This window comes from Lathamus discolor, chromosome Z, assembly GCF_037157495.1.
Source record: "Lathamus discolor isolate bLatDis1 chromosome Z, bLatDis1.hap1, whole genome shotgun sequence".
Lineage (NCBI taxonomy): Eukaryota > Metazoa > Chordata > Aves > Psittaciformes > Psittacidae > Lathamus > Lathamus discolor.
The window spans coordinates 111,862,149-111,880,421 of NC_088909.1; the positions used below are offsets into that span (position 1 = coordinate 111,862,149).

The following is an 18,273-nucleotide window of genomic DNA, read 5'->3' on the forward strand; positions in this document are numbered from 1 at the left end:
GCTCTTCCCATTTGGGCCGGGACATTCCGGGCCTTGGCCCGGCCGTGGCTCCCACTGTGGCTTCCCTTGGGATAAGTTCCGGAGGCTGGAATAGGGGTAAGTGACTGGAAGGGCTCCAGGGAAGCGTTCCCTTCCGTAGGGATATTCCTGGTTCATTTGAGCTGTGACTGGGATCTTCTCCTCCTGTATCTCCTGGCTTGCCATGGCTAGCTCCAGCTTTCTGCTATGGAAAACTCTTCCGGAAGGCAATCTTGCTGGACATGTTTGCCAGCTTTTCCTTGCCGCTTTGCTGGGAAAACTCATGGAATTAAGGCGTTATCTCCATAAGCAAGGCCTAAAGCTCCTTGGAAGACGCCCAAATCCATGAGCTTCCATTGGTTTTGGGGGGGCCCCTGAGTTCCATAGGGAAGCAAGGAAGGGTTTAGCAGCGCCCGCCGGCAGGTTGGATCCTTCCTCCGGCAGGAATGGGCACGGAGAATCCCTGTAGGAGACCCTCCACATCCAGCCCTGCATTCCCTGGTGTCGAAGCACATCCGAGCTGCACACCCCAAAAGGAGCAGGAATGGAGCCTCCATCCATAGGGAAAAAAAGCTGGAATTCCCAGTAGGAAAGAGCGCCTTCCGAGCCGTGGCTTTTCCCTTAGCTTATGGTAGGTACCCATCCCGGCGCGATCCCACCTGGAGCCGCCTTTCCCTATGGTGTTCCCAGTGCTTCCAGTCCATCCCATTGCATCCCAGTGTAACCTCGTCGTCGTCGTCGTGCTTGCTCGAGCTCCTCGCCCTGCGTTGGCCTTGCCAAGGACATGGATGGAGCCGAGGAGGCTCCAAAGGTTGGGATGCTCCGGGGCGCCGCATCCCGGTCGGCTCCTTCCTCTTCCGTCGGCGCCGCATCCGTGGCTGGATGGCTTCTGGGTGTATTCTGTTGGGAAATAAAAGGTGGATGGGCGAATCCTTGCCTCTCTTCCCAAGAGTGGGAAGCTTGCTCCGAGCCCCGGCTCTTCATCCTCCGGGATATTGAGGTGCTTTTCCGCACATCCCTGCTCTTCCCAAGGAGGCAGGACCCTGGGGTTGGAACTTCCTGCTCTTCCTTGAGGCAGGTCCTGGGGGCACCGTGCTGGGGGGGGGGGGGGGGGGGGGGGTCGGATGGGGACCCCATTCCCACTTCTGGGAATGAGAGCTCATGGAGGACACGATCCTCTCTTGGATGGGGCCATCCTGGCGCTGGGTAGGGATCCAGCCCGGCTATTCCAGGACCTTGTTCCTTAGATCCCGACTAAACGCACCCTCTGGCAGGTCAAAGCCATTCCCGGTGTCCTGTTGCCAACATTCCGGGCGCAAAGCCCTTCTCCCCAGCTTCCTTTAAGGATTGGAATCCAAGGGATTCATCCCGTCCCATGAAGCCAAGCAGTGCCTTCCAGAACCTTGGGATGAAGAGACGGGCCAAGCGGGATCCTCGCGGGCAAAAGGTAGGGAAGGGATTCCCCATTCCCACCTCCCGTTGCCGGGTACCAAGGGGGATGCCTGTGCTCCGGAGGAGCCTCATCCCATAGGATTCGGAGCAAGCGGAAAGGTTAGGGCAGATCCCATCCCGCCTGGCTCCTGTCATCCCTTTGAATCCCGTTGGGAAGAGGAGGAGAGAGGTGAGCAGCAAGGAGCTCCCCATGGATAGGGATAGGACAGCGGCAGGACTTGGATCCCGGAAGCCTTTCCCAATCCTCCACGAGATTCCAGCCTTCAGGTAATCCCACCCAGCCCCATCCCAGCTGGGATCCATGGAGGGTCCCACTTGGCCCTGAGGTCCCGGGTGCCCTCATTCCAGAGCTTGGGAAGGGGCTCTCAGGAGGCTGGCCTCGTTTTCCATGGCGCAGGAATCTCTGCGCGCCGCTTTTAGGCCAAAGCTATTCTTTTTCCATTGGGCTGGAAAAGCTCTCCCGAGCTGGATTTAGCCGGGACAAAAGCTCTTCCCGATGAACTTCCAGCTTTTCCTCATGGAAAACTCCCAATCCCACCCTTTAAGTCGGGATTTCAAGGCCCCGAGCGCAGGGAATGGGGCAGCTCTTAGGGAAGCGCTTCCCTCCATCCCACCTCAATCCCTCCCTGTCCCAGCCCATTCCCGGTGGTCCCATCCCATTCCCACTTTTCCTCCAGGCTGGAAGGCTCCATCCACCGCGATGGGATGCCGAGCTTCGGAGCGGGCGCATCCTCTCGGGATGCGAGCCTGCTTGTGCGGCTCGCTCTGCGCTGGAGGCGATTGCTTCCAGGCAGCCTTTTCAAGGCATTCCCGAGGGATAGGAGCTTGGAAAAGGGGACAATGCCGCTCCCAAGCGTTTCCAGGAGGGAAAAGGGAATTCTTATGGAATAGAAGGGCGCCCGTTCATCCCATCGTCAGCTCCTTCCGGGCTCGGCATCCCTGTAACGCGCTAAGGGGAAGGATGAGGAGCTGCCTCCAGCCCGTGGCCTATCCCTTAATCCTCAATAATCCCAAAGAATCCATGGCCAAACTCCTGGAAAACCGTGGCGAATGGGAAGAGCGAGGAGCAATCCCTGCCTCGGCCGCCGGTATTCCTCCAAGCCGAGATGCTCAAGGGATTGAGGGCCATGGATCGGTGCCGCTGACGCCAAACCTTCCTTGGAGCTGCTTTAAATCCCGGGATAGGGCTTTGGATAGAGTGGAATTTCAGCTGGAAAACCCCCCCCTGCTTCCCGCATCTATTCCCACTTGGAAGTCAAAGCAGCCGGCGCGCTCCGAGGCCTCTCTCCATCATGAGGCCATTAAGGCCCGGCTTCGGAAATAGCATTAGAGTCAAGGGAAGACGGAATTCCATGAGGAATTCCCGAGAGGAAAAAGGCAGGACACAAGGGGGAAGGTGCTGCCGGTGGAAAAGCCAGCCTAGGAAGCGCCTCGGGTAGGGCAGGAGCTGGCCTCGCATCCCAAAGCTTTCCAATTGGGATGCTGAAAGGCCTCCGCATCCCCTTGCCAGCCCCGTTGTTGGGATCCGCCGTCGATCCCGCTTCCATCCCAGCTTCCTTTCGCTGGGAAGGGACTTTGGGATACCCCTGCTTCTGCACAGGCTGGATCCCAAGGGAAAGCCCAAAGCTCGGATGGATCCCTCCGATGGAGCCTATGGGATGAGGTTCCCCCCCCCACTCCCAGGTTAGGACCATGCTGGTGGTCCCAAGCTCCATCCCGGGCTTTTCCCATTGGATACTCGCCGGTGCTTTTCCTCAAGTTGGGAATGCTCAGCACAACGGCTATCCCTATCCTTATACTTGGCCTTGGCAGCCAAAGGGCTGAGCTCAGCATCCCTTTCGCTTGCATTTCCGAGCCGCACCAGAAGCGCATCCGTCGGGAATGCCGCCGCATCCCATGCAATGTTCACGCATCCCTCGGGAATGCCGCCCTCTCCTCATGGAGCCTTCGAGCAGAGCCCCTGATGGGGATGGCAGCCTTGGGATGAGGCCAGAGGCCTCGGGATTCCAGGCAGGAATTCCTAGGGCTGGAGCATCCCTGCCCTGGAGCCTTTGGAGCCCATTCCAGGGCCAACAATGGGGGGGCACTGGGGCTAATGGGGGGGCACTGGGCTTAATGGGGGGGCACTGGGGCTAATGGGGGGCACTGGGGCTAATGGGGCATTGGGGCTAATGGGGGGCACTGGGCTTAATGGGAACAGTACTGGAGTTAATAGGGGGCACTGGGCTTAATGGGGGGGGCATTGGGGTTAATGGGGCAGCACTGGGACTAATGGGGGGGCACTGGGCTTAATGGGGAGGGCCTTAGGGCTAATGGGGGAGAGTACTGGGACTAATGGGGGGGCATTGGGCTTAATGGGGAGCACTGGGCTTAATGGTGAGGGCATTGGAGGCTAATGGGGGGCATTGGGGCTAATGAGGTGGCACTGGAGCTAATGGGGGGGCATTGGGGTTAATGGGGAGGGCACTGGGCTTAATGGGGAGGGCGTTGGGGGCTAATGGGGGGCCACTGGGGCTAATGGGGGGGCACTGGGCTTAATGGGGAGGGCGTTGGGGGCTAATGGGGGGCCATTGGGGCTAATGGGGCGGCACTGGGGCTAATGGGGGGGGCATTGGGCTTAATGGGGGGCACTGGGCTTAATGGTGAGGGCATTAGGGCTAATGGGGGGGCATTGGGGCTAATGGGGCGGGCACTGAGCTTAATGGGGGTGCCCTGGGCTTAATGGGGAGGGCATTAGGGCTAATGGGGGGGAGTACTGGGGCTAATGGGGGGGTACTGGGCTTAATGGGAATGGTACTGGAGCTAATAGGGGGCACTGGGCTTAGTGGAGAGGGCATTTGGGCTAATGGGGGGGCATTGGGGCTAATGGGGGGGGCGCTGGGCTTAATGGGGAGGGCATTGGGCTTAATGGGGAGGGCATTGGGCTTAATGGGGAAGGCATTGGGGTTAATGGGGACGGTATTGGAGCTAAAAGGGGGGCCCTGGGCTTGATGGGAGGGGGGGGGCACTGGAGCAAACGGGAGCGCATTGGGTTTAACGGGGGGGGGGGGGGGGGGGCCGGGGGGTGCCGCTGCCGCCCCGCCATCGCCGGCCCCGCTGGGCCGGGGCTGTCCCCGCGGCATTCCCGCGGCATTCCCGTTCTTCCCGTTCATTCCCGGCTGCCATTTCCTCTGCTCCCTCCCTCCCTCCTCCCCCTCCCTCCATTTTCTGCTCCGCTCCCGCTGGAAGCGGCCCCGTTGCCGGCTCCTATGTAACCCCCCCCCCATATCTCTGTGTGTGTGCCCCCCCCCAGCATGCGGAGCTGCAGGATGGTGCGGGTGGCCAGCGTGCTGGGGCTGGTGATGCTCAGCATCGCGCTCCTCATCCTCTCGCTCATCAGCTACGTCTCCCTGCGCAAGGACAACATCTTCGGCCCCCCCCGCGCCGCCGGGCCCCGCATGTACATGTTCCAGGCGGGATTCAGGTGAGGATGCGCCCCGCGCCCCTTCCCCAGGCCCTGGTCCTACCCCCCCCACCACCACCAGCACCACCAGCACCGGGAGCAGCGTTGGGGTCGGGGGTGATGGAGGGCGGCGGGGAGCAACTGGTACCCTCCGGCTTGGCTTGGTGCTTCCCGACCCATCGACCCCGCAGCATCCCGATCCCATCTGTCCCAGTGCATCCTGATGCATCCCGACCCCATTTATCCCAGTGCATCCTGATGCATGCTGACCCCATCTATCCCAGTGCATCCCGACCCCATCTACCCCAGTGCATCCCGATCCTATCTATTCCAGTGCATCCCAACCCCATCCATCCCGATGCATCCCATTTCCATCTATCCCGGTGCATCCTGACCCCATCTACCCCAGTGCATCCTGATCCCATCTACCCCAGTGCATCCCGACCCCGTCTATCCCAGTGCATCCTGATCCTATCTACCCCAGTGCATCCCGACCCCGTCTACCCCAGTGCATCCCGATCCTATCTATTCCAGTGCATCCCAACCCCATCCATCCCGATGCATCCCATTTCCATCTATCCCGGTGCATCCTGATCCCATCTACCCCAGTGCATCCCGACCCCGTCTACCCCAGTGCATCCCGATCCTATCTATTCCAGTGCATCCCAACCCCATCCATCCCGATGCATCCCATTTCCATCTATCCTAGTGCATCCTGATCCCATCTACCCCAGTGCATCCCGACCCCGTCTATCCCAGTGCATCCCAATCCCATCTACCCCAGTGCATCCTGACCCCGTCTATCCCAGTGCATCCCGATCCCATCTACCCCAGTGCATCCTGATCCCATCTATCCCAGTGCATCCTGACCCCATCTATCCCAGTGCATCCCGACCCCATCTATCCCGGTGCATCCCGATCCCATCTACCCCAATGCATCCCGACCCCATCTATCCCAGTGCATCCCGACCCCATCTACCCCAGTGCATCCCGACCCCATCTATCCCGATGCATCCCAACCCCATCTACCCCAGTGCATCCCGACCCCATGTACCCCAATGCATCCCGACCCCATCTATCCCAATGCATCCCATTCCCATCTATCCCAGTGCATCCCATTCCCATCTATCCCAATGCATCCCGACCCCATCTATCCCGATGCATCCCAACCCCATCTACCCCAGTGCATCCCGACCCCATGTACCCCAATGCATCCCATTCCCATCCATCCCGCTGCATCCCGCTGCATCCCATTCCCGTCTATCCCGGCGCACCCCCGCCGCCCCGCGGGCGCTGTCCGCGGTGCTGAAGGCCGCTACCGCGCTGCTCCTGCCTGCGCCGCCTTTGCAGGTCCCAGTTTGCGCTCAAGTTCCTGGACCCCTCCTTTGTCCCCATCACCAACTCCCTGAGCCAGGAGCTGCAGGACAGGCCCTCCAAGTGGGTCTTCAACCGCACCGCCTTCGCCCAGCAGAGGTGAGCCCTGCACCCCCTTCCACCTTGCCCTGTGCACCCCCTTCCACCTTGCCCTGTGCACCCCCTTCCACCTTGCCCTAGGGATCCCTTTCCACCTTGCCCTGTGCATCCCCTTCCACCTTGCCCTAGGGATCCCTTTCCACCTTGCCCTGTGCATCCCCTTCCACCTTGCCCTATGGACCCCTTTCCACCTTGCCCTGTGCATCCCTTTCCACCTTGCCCTGTGCACCCCCTTCCACCTTGCCCTGTGCACCCCCTTCCACCTTGCCCTGTGCATCCCCTTCCACCTTGCCCTAGGGATCCCTTTCCACCTTGCCCTGTGCACCCCCTTCCACCTTGCCCTGTGCATCCCTTTCCACCTTGCCCTGTGCACCCCCTTCCACCTTGCCCTGGGGACCCCCTTCCACCTTGCCCTAGGGATCCCTTTCCACCTTGCCCTGTGCATCCCTTTCCACCTTGCCCTTTGCATCCCCTTCCACCTTGCCCTGTGCATCCCTTTCCACCTTGCCCTGTGCACCCCCTTCCACCTTGCCCTGTGGATCCCTTTCCACCTTGCCCTGTGGATCCCTTTCCACCTTGCCCTGTGGATCCCCTTCCACCTTGCCCTGTGCATCCCTTTCCACCTTGCCCTGTGCATCCCTTTCCACCTTGCCCTGTGGATCCCTTTCCACCTTGCCCTGTGCATCCCTTTCCACCTTGCCCTGTGGATCCCTTTCCACCTTGCCCTAGGGATCCCTTTTCACCTGCCGGGATGAGCAGCGGCATTCCGGCCCTGCGGAAGGATGCAGCACGAGCCGAGGCCGTGGCCGGCGCTCCGTTGAGCTCGGAACGCTTGCCTCCGCTCATTCCCTATGGATAAATGACAGCAGAAAGGGGGGGGGGGTGTTCAAATGGGAATGGGGTGGGAAGAATGGAACGAGCTCCCTGTTTTTCCCCCTTTTCCTTTAGGCAGGAGATCCTGCAGCACGTGGACGTGATCCGGAACTTCTCTCTGACCAAGGGCAGCGTGCGCGTGGGGCAGCTCATGCACTACGACTACTCGAGCCACAAGTACGTGTTCGCCGTGAGCAGCGGCTTCCGCTCCCTGCTGCCCGACGTCTCGCCCGTCCTGCACAAGCACTACAACGACTGCGCCGTGGTGGGCAACGGCGGCATCCTCACCGGCAGCCGCTGCGGCCGAGACATCGACCGCGCCGACTTCGTCTTCCGCTGCAACTTCGCCCCGACGGAAGCGTTCCAAAGGGACGTGGGCCGCAAAACCAACCTGACCACCTTCAACCCCAGCATCCTGGAGAAGTACTACAACAACCTGCTCACCATCCAGGACCGCAACAACTTCTTCCTGAGCTTGAAGAAGCTCGACGGCGCCATCCTTTGGATCCCGGCTTTCTTCTTCCACACCTCGGCCACCGTCACCAGGACCTTGGTGGATTTCTTCGTGGAGCACCGGGGGCAACTGAAGGTCCAGTTGGCCTGGCCGGGGAACATCATGCAGCACGTGAACAGGTAAGGGGGGGGGTGTTGTTAAGGTGGCTTGAACCCACTCCCTTCCGCATGGAATTCCTTCCGGAAGGCCCGCGCGGCGCCTCTGCCCTGCTGCTTTTGGTAGGGAACCGCTCGGATCCGAGAGGGCTTTGGGCACCTTGGAAGCCCCATCCAAGCCAAGAGGCTCCGAAGGGCTCCTCCGATCCCTATCCTAAAGGTGCTTTTCCGGCCCTGGGCGCAGGTACTGGCGCAACAAGCACTTGTCCCCCAAGAGGCTCAGCACCGGCATCCTCGTGTACACGCTGGCCTCGGCCCTCTGCGACCGCATCCACCTCTACGGCTTCTGGCCCTTCGCCTTCGACCCCAGCAGCCGCCAGGAGCTGCCCTACCACTACTACGACAAGAAAGGCACCAAGTTCACCACCAAGTGGCAGGAATCCCACCAGCTCCCGGCCGAATTCCAGCTCCTCTACCGCATGCACGGCGCAGGCCTGGCCAAGCTCACCCTGGCCCCTTGTGCCTGAAGCGCCGAAGCAGCGCCGCAGAATTCCAGCCCCTCTTCCCCATTGCATCCCGGCCTCGATCCCTTCTCCAGGCTCTTCCTGGTGCGTTCCCCCCCCCCCCCATCGTTATTCCTGAAGGTGCCGAGGTTTCCAGGGCGACCCGAAGCTCCCGGCGCCGTTCTTCCTTCCTCTTGGAATCCTTGCTCGTGGCCAATCCCAGGCGAACCATGTTCATCCCCATCCGCCTGCTCCACGGAAGCATGGAATGGGTCCGAAGGGATCAGCCGCCTCCGCTTAGGGACGCCTCCCACCAGAGCGGGTTGCTCCGAGCCCCATCCGGGAACACTGCCGGGGATGGAACATCCCCTGCTTCCCCCTCGGATAACCCGTTCCAGTGCCTCAGCCCCCCTCTTCCTAAGGAATTCCTTCCTTATATCCCACCTAAACCTCCCCTGGGCCAGGTTGAAGCCGTTCCCTTGCCCTCTCCCTCCGCGTCCCTGATGAAGGCCCATCTCCAGCATTCCCCCCCCCCCTCGGTATTCCAAGCCTGGCGCAGCATTCCGCCTCTCCCTGCTCGCTCTGCCTCCAGCCCCTGGGGTCCGACGCTGCGCTCGTGCCCTGCTGCTGCCATCCTCGTTGCTCTCCCCCCGTCTTGGGGGGATCCGGGCCATGCTGGGAAGCCGCTATGGGATGAGCTCCACCGGGTCAAAGCCGTTCCCCGTTATCCTGTCGCCAGCATTCCCGTTTTTGCTCCCAGGACGTTGGTGGTATCCCTCTCGCTTCCAGCCTGGAGAGCACCAGGAACGCCGTAGGCCTAGCCCCTCCGAGCAGACGCGGGTGCCGCTGGCTCAGGACAAGTGGCACCACTTGATGTCGCCTCGGTCGCACTCTTCCTTCCCCTCTCTTCGGCCCTGCCTTTCTCCCGAGCCCAATTCCTGATGGAATTCCGTTCCCGTCCTTACTGAATGTCCAGACAAGCTCAAGGAATGTCCACGCATCAATGCTTGGAAGCGCGGATTCGCTCCGATGGAAGGCGCTGGTGGGATGCTGCCCCCTTTGGGCAGCATCCTTTGGGCACCATCCTTTGGGTGGCATCCTTTGGGTAGCATCCTTTGGATAGCATCCTTTAGGATAGCATCCTTTGGGTACCACCTTTTGGGCAGCATCCTTTGGGTGGCATCCTTTGGGTAGCATCCTTTGGATAGCATCCTTTAGGATAGCATCCTTTGGGTACCACCTTTTGGGCAGCATCCTTTGGGTGGCATCCTTTGGGTAGCATCCTTTGGATAGCATCCTTTAGGATAGCATCCTTTGGGTACCACCTTTTGGGCACCATCCTTTGGGTGGCATCCTTTGGGTAGCATCCTTTGGATAGCATCCTTTAGGATAGCATCCTTTGGGTACCACCTTTTGGGCACCATCCTTTGGGTGGCATCCTTTGGGTAGCATCCTTTGGATAGCATCCTTTAGGATAGCATCCTTTGGGTACCACCTTTTGGGCAGCATCCTTTGGGCAGCATCCTTTGGGTACCATCCTTTGGGTACCATCCTTTGGATAGCATCCTTTAGGTAGCATCCTTTGGATAGCATCCTTTGGATAGCATCCTTTGGGCACCATCCTTTGGGTAGCATCCTTTGGGTACCACCTTTTGGGTACCATCCTTTGGGCAGCATCCTTTGGATAGCATCCTTTGGATAGCATCCTTTGGGCACCATCCTTTGGGTAGCATCCTTTGGATAGCATCCTTTGGGTACCATCCTTTGGGTACCATCCTTTGGGCAGCATCCTTTGGGTAGCATCCTTTGGGTACCACCTTTTGGGCACCATCCTTTGGGTAGCATCCTTTGGGTAGCATCCTTTGGGCACCATCCTTTGGGCACCTCCCTTTGGGCACCTCCCTTCGGGTACCATCCCTTCCCAGCGGGACGGGTGCTGGGTGCCGCTGGGTGCTGGCCTTGGGCTGATGGGGCCAGCAGGCGGGAGCCATGGGGCAGGGACGGCCGCAGCGACGGCAGCAGCGGGATCGCCTTCAGGTCCTTCCCCCCGCTGGCCTTTGGCCCTTCGCGGAGCCTGCGGTGACGGAGGCCGCCGGCATGCGCCATGGCCATGGAATGCCGTGGAATTCCTTCCGGAAGCAGCGGGCTCCTGTGGTTTCCGTGGTGTGGCCGTGCCTGCAGCATCGTGTGCCAAATCCCGACCCGGAATGCTCCGGTTTTCAATAAACGGGTTTCTTGTGCTTTGGAAGCCGCTTCCCGATGGATGGCGGTTCCCTTCTTCCGGGGAGCGAATAGCGGAGCATGGAACGGGGTGGCGTGGAAGGGACCTGAAGGCTCCCCCGGGGGCCCATAGCCCCTTTAGGTGCCCTGAGGGCTGGGTGCCTGGGGGGGGGGGCTCAGAGTGGGGCGATCCCTCGCCCATTCCCGATTTGCTTTTTTCTTCCCCCTTTTCTTTCCCCATCCATCCCCTTATTTTCCTTTTTTCCCTTTTTCCAACCATTTTCCCCCCCTTTTCCCCCTTCCTTTCCCTTTCCTATTCCCTTTCCTTTTCCTCCCTCTCCCCTTTCCTTATTTCCCTCCCTTCCTCCTCCTCCTTCGCCCTTCCCGATGCTCCCGGTCCCGGCCCCCCTTTAACACCGCCCCCCCCCAGCACCGCCGTTACCGGACGCTCCGCGGTCCCTTTAAGATCGCTCCCCCCCCCTCCACCGAGGCAGCGCCGCCAGGCCCCGCCCCTCCCCTTGCCGCGCTCCCATTGGCTGCTCCCGGCGCTCAGGCCACGCCCCCCCCCCCCCCCCCCCGCGCTGGGCGCGCCGGCCGCGGGCGCGCGCTCCTGGACAGCTCCCGGGGCCGGCGCGAGGCGCCGCGCGGTAGCGCGCGCGGCCCCGGTGCCGGTGCCGGTGCCGGTGCCCCTCCCCCCCTTCCCCTCCCCCCCCTCCCCCCCTCCCCCCTCCCCCCCCCCCCCGCCGGGGGCCATGAACGCGGAGCTGGCGCTGGAGCCGCTGGGCCCCGAGGGCCCGATCCTGGGCGGCCGCGGCGCCGCCGGGGCCCTGCGGGAGCTGCCCCCGGGGCTGGGCTCGCTCCTGGACGCCGCCGCCGCCGCCGAGTTCCGGCCCGAGGCGCCGGGGCCGCTGCTGCCGGCGCTGGGCGGGCCCTGCGAGCCGGGCCTGGCCGCGGCCCCCGGCGGCTCCTTCGCCACCCTCACCCCGCTGCTGCCGCCGCTCGGCCCGCAGCACCCCCAGCGCGTCCCGGGCGGCGCCGGCGGCTTCGGGCTCTACGGAGCCCCCAAGGAGGCTGCGGGCGCGGGGCAGGGCCTCCCCCCGCTCGCCCCGGCGCTGGCGCCGCTGCCCGGGCCCCGGCAGAGCCTCCTCGGCTACGGCGACTTCGAGCCGCTGCCCCCCCGCGGGCTCGGCCCCGGCCCCGTCCCGGCGCCTCTGAGCGGCGGAGCCCCCCGGGAGCGCGGCCCCGGCGCGGCGGAGGAGCTGAACACGAAGGAGGTGGCGCAGCGCATCTCGGCCGAGCTGAAGCGCCACAGCATCCCGCAGGCCATCTTCGCGCAGCGGGTGCTCTGCCGCTCGCAGGGCACCCTCTCGGACCTGCTGCGCAACCCCAAGCCCTGGAGCAAGCTCAAGTCCGGCCGGGAAACGTTCCGCAGGATGTGGAAGTGGCTGCAGGAGCCCGAGTTCCAGCGCATGGCAGCGCTGCGCCTCGCAGGTACCGCCGGGAGCACCGTTACCGGTAACCGGGGGTGGGGACCCCGGCACCGGCCCCGTTCATCCCCGCACCCGCATTGTGCCCATGGGGGGGGGGGGGAGGGCGCCCCCTGGCGCGGGCGAGGGGCGCTGCAGCCCCCATTGTTCTACCGGGGACACCCCCAGCACCGGGACCCCCGCGGCCGGGGGGAACGGGTCCGAACCAACCCCCCCCCGCCATCCGCTGCATCGAGGGATGAGGGGTGCGGGATGAAGGATGCGGATGCGGGATGAGGGATGCGGGATGCAGATGAGGGATGCAGGATGCAGGATGAAGGATGCAGATGCGGGATGAGGGATGCAGGATGAGGGATGCGGATGCGGGATGAGGGATGCGGGATGCAGATGAGGGATGCGGGATCCCAGGTCCCAAACCATCCCAGGCTTGCACTGATCCTGAGCCGGAGCTGCGCCGTTTCCAGCCGTGCTCCTGGTGCTTCCCCTGCCCAGGCTGGGGTTTCCCTATGGAGTTGTGTTCCTAGGGCAGAAAACCGGGAATGCCGGGGAAGCTGGGGCTGCCCCATCCCTGGCATGCTTGGAGCAAGCCCATAGGGAAGGTGGCTCTCTTGGAACTAGATGAGCTTTAAGGTCCCTTCCTTAAACCACTCCATGATTGTATGGATAAAGCTTGGAGTGAGCACAGATTCCCTCTGGAGTTGGAGCCGGAAAGCCCTTTGCAACTCACCATTCCCTTTGGGAAAATCAGTATCCTTATGGATACTGACGCCCATTCCCTCATTGCCTCCTGCCCCTTTCCTCACCGCTGAACCCCCCCCCTGCCCCGAGCGGAGGGAATAAGCCAAAAGGCACGGAGACGTTGGGAAAATCCAGCCCTTTGCTCCGTGCTCCTGGAAGCTGATCCCAAAGGGGACAGGAATCTGCTGTCCGGACAGGGCCATCCCCCACGGGAGCTCTAGCGGTGGGGTTGCTTCTTCTGCTGGTGGAATAGCGAGGATGATGTGCTGCTTATCCCTTTATATCCCGTTCCTTTATATCCCGTTCCTTTCGATCCCGTTCCTTTCAATCCCATTCCTTTATATCCCGTTCCTTTCGATCCCGTTCCTTTCGATCCCGTTCCTTTCGATCCCGTTCCTTTCGATCCCATTCCTTTCGATGCCGTTCCTTTCGATGCCGTTGCTTTCGATCCCGTTCCTTTCTGTTCTTACTCCCTATTCTCCAGCCTCTCTTCCATTGTCCCCCCTCCTTCTCCCATTTTCCCTCCCATCCCTCCCATTCCCATTCTCCGATCCCGGCCGTTCCGGGCTGCTCCCGTTATCGGCGGGGAAAGGGCCCGGAGCGCCTTCAGCACCACGGACAGCGGCGGGAGCGGGGCTGGAAGGGGAAGGGAAAGGGACTGGGAAGGAAGCGGGAGAGACGTCGGGAATGGGGGGGATGTCGGGAAGCGGGGGGGGGGGGAGGGATCGGGGGGGATGGTGAGAGAGGGACGGGGGATAGGGGGGATGCTGGGATGCACGGGATGGTTGGGATCAGGGGGATGCTGGGATGCACGGGATGGTTGGGATCAGGGGGATGCTGGGATGCACGGGATGGTTGGGATCAGGGGGATGCTGGGATGCACGGGATGGTTGGGATCAGGGGGATGCTGGGATGCACGGGATGGTTGGGATCAGGGGGATACGGGAGAGGGGAGAGGAGAGGCTGCAGGCAATGGGCAGCGGTGTCCATAGGGAAGGCTGGGGGGGGGGTCCCAGCTCCTCGCCCCTGTGCTGTAGCCGGTGCGGTCTGTAGCTAAGTATTATGGGATGGGAAGCTCCGTATCCAGTGTGTGACCTATGGATGGAACCTATTCCTTTATCCTCATAGAGGAGGGCTTGCGCTGGAGCAATCCATGCGGCAAATTGGGATGCTGGGGGGGGGGGGGGGATGCACCAGCGGCCTCCTGCCCCATCCCTGTGTTCCATAGGAGCACGGCAGCACTTCCGGTCAGGAATGAGGGCTTCATCCCGCTCTGATGGGATCATGGGGGGAGCCCTGCCCGCGGACACAGAAGTCCCCTGGCCTGAAGATGCTTCACACGGAGGTGCACGGGTTCAAGGCTGATCCGGGGCTGATGGCGGACAATTCCCACTTCGGTTCCCGTTTCACGTCTCCGCCTGCGGCGTTATTCAATGGAGCAGCTCGAAACCCATCCCATTTGTCAGTCCCCCCGGGCTGGTTTGGCCCGGCGCATCCCTTGCCTGTGTTAACCTATGGAATTCTCTGTCTCCCGGCTGTTTGGAAGCCTGGGGCTGCTCCGGCAGTGGTGTGGGTTTCAGCGCTCCACGCTCTCCCGTTTCAGCCATTAGGAGCGGTTTAGGATCCGTTAGGACTGGGGCTGGGATCCGCCGGCATCATTGGCACAACCGGGAGGTGGAACTGGGCGAGCTGTAAGGGCCCGAGCCGCTCTGCCATTCCACGAGTCGCAGTCCCAGGTCCTTCCGGCTCCGTTGCTGCCCTCCTGAAGGGGCTCCCAGACGGACCCCTTGCCCTAGAGCAGGCTGAGCGCTGCCGTGGGGATGGAGCGCTCCCGACTTCCTTGGCCTTTCCCCGTGCTCCCCACGGCGACGGCGCGTCCCAAAGCAGGGCTGAGGCCCCGCGGCGGAGCCTTCCTAACCCTGCGCCTCCCTTCCTCCGCAGCCTGCAGGCGCAAGGAGCAGGAGCCGGGCAAGGAGCGGGGCGGCGGGCGCAAGCGCTCGCGCTTGGTGTTCACCGAGCTGCAGCGCCGCACGCTCCTGGCCATCTTCCAGGAGAACCGGCGCCCTTCCAAGGAGCTGCAGGCCTCCATCTCCCGCCAGCTCGGCCTCGAGCTCACCACCGTCAGCAACTTCTTCATGAACGCCCGGCGCCGCAGCCTCGACAAGTGGCAGGAGGAGCGCGGCGGCACCGCCGGCCCCGGCCCCTGCGGCAGGGCCTGACGGCAGCGCCGGGGCTCGAGCCGAAGCGGCCGCCTCTTCCCAAGACGCGGGAGGGCCCCGGAGGTCTTCGCTTCGTCGCTCAGGCTCCGCGGGGCGCAAAGAGCTCAGTTGGGTTCGGGGTTGGAGGGGGGGGGGGGGGTGTTTCCGTTCGGATCCGTTCGTCCCAGACCGCGCGACAAGCACAAAGCCACAGCGACGGCTCCGAGCCCGGCTGCCCGTCCCAAAGCACACTGCGGAGGTCGGCCCGAGGGCTGCGCTGGCACCTGAGGCTCAGGAGCGACCGCGCAGCGAAGGCTCTAGAGGGGCTCAGGTCGTTCCTACCTCCCTTGGCTTCTTGGGTTGCTCCCCAAGAGCATCCTTCCCCAAGAGCATCCTTCCTCAAGAGCACCCTTCCTCAAGAGCACCCTTCCTCAAGAGCACCCTTCCTCAAGAGCACCCTTCCTCAAGAGCACCCTTCCTCAAGAGCACCCTTCCTCAAGAGCACCCTTCCTCAAGAGCACCCTTCCTCAAGAGCATCCTTCCTCAAGAGCACCCTTCCGACCGCAATACCTCGGGCGCTCCGTGCGGTTTGGCTCCTTTCGGGGGTGCTTTAGAGCCGTTCCGAGCAGGACCAAACCAAACCCAAGCCCTTCGGGTGCCTCCGTCTATTGCCCCCCGCGGGGCCGCTGGGAGCCCAGCACACCAAAGAGACAGCCTTCACTGCAAGCCAAAGACGCCTCGAGCTTGCCACGGCCTCCTCGGGGCTGCCTGGAGAAGCCGAGGCCCTTGAAGCCTTTGTTTTTTGTACGTTCGACTGAATGGAAACCAAAGAACCCTTTCCTGCGCCCGGCCGGCACCGGGATGGGGCCCGGAGCACGGAGCCAAGGCAGCGAAGCGGGCACCGCGGCCGGCTCCGCAAGCGGGGTCGGGCAGGGGGAAGGCTTGAGGAGAAGGAGAGCGGAGCCGCGGCGAGGGCCGCTTCGCCGCCCACCTCCAGGCCTGTCCCCCCCCCGCTGCTGCAGACTCTTCCGTTTGTGCCTATGCAGTTCTCTTCCCAAAGGAACAAGGATCAGAGCAACCGAGACCTCGACAGCTACAAAACCAAAGAGGCGGAGCGTTCGCACCCCTTGCGCTGCCGTTGAGCTCCCCGCAGGTCGTGCAACCAAAACTGGGGGGGGGGGGGGGGGGGGTCGTTTGTGTCTCCCCTCTTTCTGCCCCACACACGGGCTCTCTCCCCGAGAGGGAGATGCTGGGGTACGGCGCTGGCACAGCCCCGTTCTCCAGCGCCAAGTCCTCGGTTGGGCCTGGTGGGTTGCGTTGGGGGCGGTTGGTGTCCTGTGTGTGCAGAGCTTCAGGCATCCTTCTGCGTGCGAAGCCCGTTGAGCAACCTCCTCCTCCTCCTCCTCCTCCTCCTTCCGCAGGGATGCAACTGGCCGTAGCTTGGTCTCAAGATACGCCCGCGTGCGTGGCGGTGCTTGATCAAACCCAGCTCATGGCACAGACCGAGGCCCAAAGGAGCTGGAGCACGGCGGTGCCGCGCTGCTCCATCTCTGCCTCTAAAGGAGGCCTTCGCTACTCTTCCGCCTGCGTTGGACGGGGCTTGGAGCAGAGCCTGCTCCAGTGGAAGGTGGCCCTGCCTGTAGCACGGGGTTGGAGCCCCAAGTCCATTCCAACCCGAAGCATTGCAGGATGCATCCCAACAGCCGTAACAAAGTCAATCCGGACAAACGACTGGCTCCGAAGAGAGCACCTTCGCTGGAATCACTGCTCTGCTCCCAGTCCCTGCTGCGGTTTTATCCCTGCCTCCTCCGTGGCCCTGTGTTACCTCTTCCATTTCACTGCCACTTTCAGGTAGCATCCGTCGGACGAGAGCAGTGCGGAGAGCGCGTACTGCGGGTGGATCCCTTTGTAGGTACAGCTCGGGGCGGGATCCGTGCCGAGTTCTGCCCAGCCCAAAAGGAAACCTCAACTACGGCACGTTTGCAACCCATGGATCTCTGGAGCCCCGCAACGGAGCTTGCTCCTTTCATCCCTTCTGCTCCCAAAGGCTGGCGCGTCATCCCAGCATCTTCCGTACCGTGCACTTGGAGTAGTGAGTACCGCGGGCACATCCCAGATGAAGTCACCTTCCAGGAGCCCTTGGATATTGCCGAAGGGACAAGGAACGTGCTCGATGCCCTCCGTTGAATGGCTTTATCCCGGATCCCTCCGCCCTTAAGCTGAATCCAAAGACCTGAGAAGGACTAAACCAGCAACCTCCACTCCAACCCGCGCTCGGGAATGGGGAGCTCCTCTTCCGACGCACGACACGGGAATGCCACGGCACCAGCACCGCTCGGACGCAACCCGACCTCTTGTCCCAATGCCGAAGTGGTTTTAAGGCACGGGGAAACTTTGTGGCCCCATTTCCGTTTCCGACGTGGGGGGCATTTTTATCAGTGGGAGGCTTTGATAAAGGCAAAGCTTCCAACGGCTTCCGTTTGGCTCCCGAAACGTTGGGATTTCACCCCAACTCTTCTCGGTTGCGTGTGTGATTTACTGAAGTGAAGCGCGGGCTGGCTCCTGGGCGCTCTCTCCAGTCTAAATCCCATGGAGCTCGAAAATCCCGTGGGGATTTGGCCTGGACACAGAGCGCAGGGATCAGACTCCTTTGTCGCTGCTTCCTCCCAGCCTTTGGGGCTTGATTTGGGATTGATCCGCATGGATCCGTGCGGATGCCGTAGCGCATCGGCGGCACGATGCCTGCGGTCGCGCTTGAGCGCGGCTTCACGGAGCAGCCTGGATCTGCTCCGGCCAGGAGCAAGGGCTCAATTCCTCCCTTTGATTCACTTCAATGCCTTGAACGGCCAAGTTTGAGTCGCTGGAGTTCATCTTTCCCCACCTGATGCGAGGGTGATGGCACAAGAAGCCTTTCTAACGTCTCTACTGACCTCCTTCTGCCCCCCCCAAAGGATGCCCGCTGCTCACAGGTACCTGTAAGCACCACAGGTTGCGTTCAGAGGGAATTCTGAGGACAAGCAAGGCCTTTTCCACCTCAAAGCGTGCATCCGGAATGAATGTGGGACGGGAAAGACATTGGGATACTTTGCCTGAACCTTGTGGCTTCTTCACGCCGAAGCTGGAGCCGAGCAACAAGAGAGAGCCCCCTTCAGCAAAGCTGCTTCCCAGGAGGAGCTTTGGCGTGTGTGAAAGGATAACCAAAGAAAAACCAGGGAAAAAAGAGAAAAATGGGGAAAAAAAGAGAAAAAACAGGAAAAAAA

The 18,273-nt window shown here is 62.1% G+C and overlaps 2 protein-coding genes across 2 annotated transcripts; both read left to right on the top strand.

Annotated features, from left to right (window-relative positions):
• Positions 1-52: 52 nt before the first annotated feature.
• Positions 53-9,557, top strand: LOC136005841 (alpha-N-acetylneuraminate alpha-2,8-sialyltransferase ST8SIA3-like). Its single transcript, XM_065663735.1, has 7 exons — positions 53-1,092; positions 1,293-1,465; positions 1,550-1,737; positions 4,763-4,933; positions 6,263-6,385; positions 7,334-7,891; positions 8,112-9,557. The coding sequence occupies exons 2-7, from the start codon at positions 1,394-1,396 to the stop codon at positions 8,392-8,394; spliced, it is 1,395 nt and encodes a 464-aa protein (XP_065519807.1). The 5' UTR covers positions 53-1,092; positions 1,293-1,393; the 3' UTR covers positions 8,395-9,557.
• A 1,785-nt stretch (positions 9,558-11,342) lies between these two features.
• On the top strand, positions 11,343-17,199 carry LOC136005991 (one cut domain family member 2-like). Its single transcript, XM_065663883.1, has 3 exons — positions 11,343-12,081; positions 14,757-16,166; positions 16,435-17,199. Exons 1-2 carry the CDS (start codon positions 11,343-11,345, stop codon positions 15,032-15,034), a joined length of 1,017 nt encoding a protein of 338 aa, XP_065519955.1. The 3' UTR covers positions 15,035-16,166; positions 16,435-17,199.
• The last annotated feature ends 1,074 nt before the right edge of the window (positions 17,200-18,273 follow it).

Coding starts and splice junctions, on each gene's coding strand:
- LOC136005841 (XM_065663735.1), top strand. CDS start 1,394: ATGAAGCCAAGCAGTGCCTTCCAGAACCTTGGGATGAAGAGACGGGCC. Junction 6,386..7,333: donor ACCGCCTTCGCCCAGCAGAG/GTGAGCCCTGCA, acceptor CTTTTCCTTTAG/GCAGGAGATCCTGCAGCACG. Junction 7,892..8,111: donor ATCATGCAGCACGTGAACAG/GTAAGGGGGGGG, acceptor CCCTGGGCGCAG/GTACTGGCGCAACAAGCACT.
- LOC136005991 (XM_065663883.1), top strand. CDS start 11,343: ATGAACGCGGAGCTGGCGCTGGAGCCGCTGGGCCCCGAGGGCCCGATC. Junction 12,082..14,756: donor GGCAGCGCTGCGCCTCGCAG/GTACCGCCGGGA, acceptor CTTCCTCCGCAG/CCTGCAGGCGCAAGGAGCAG.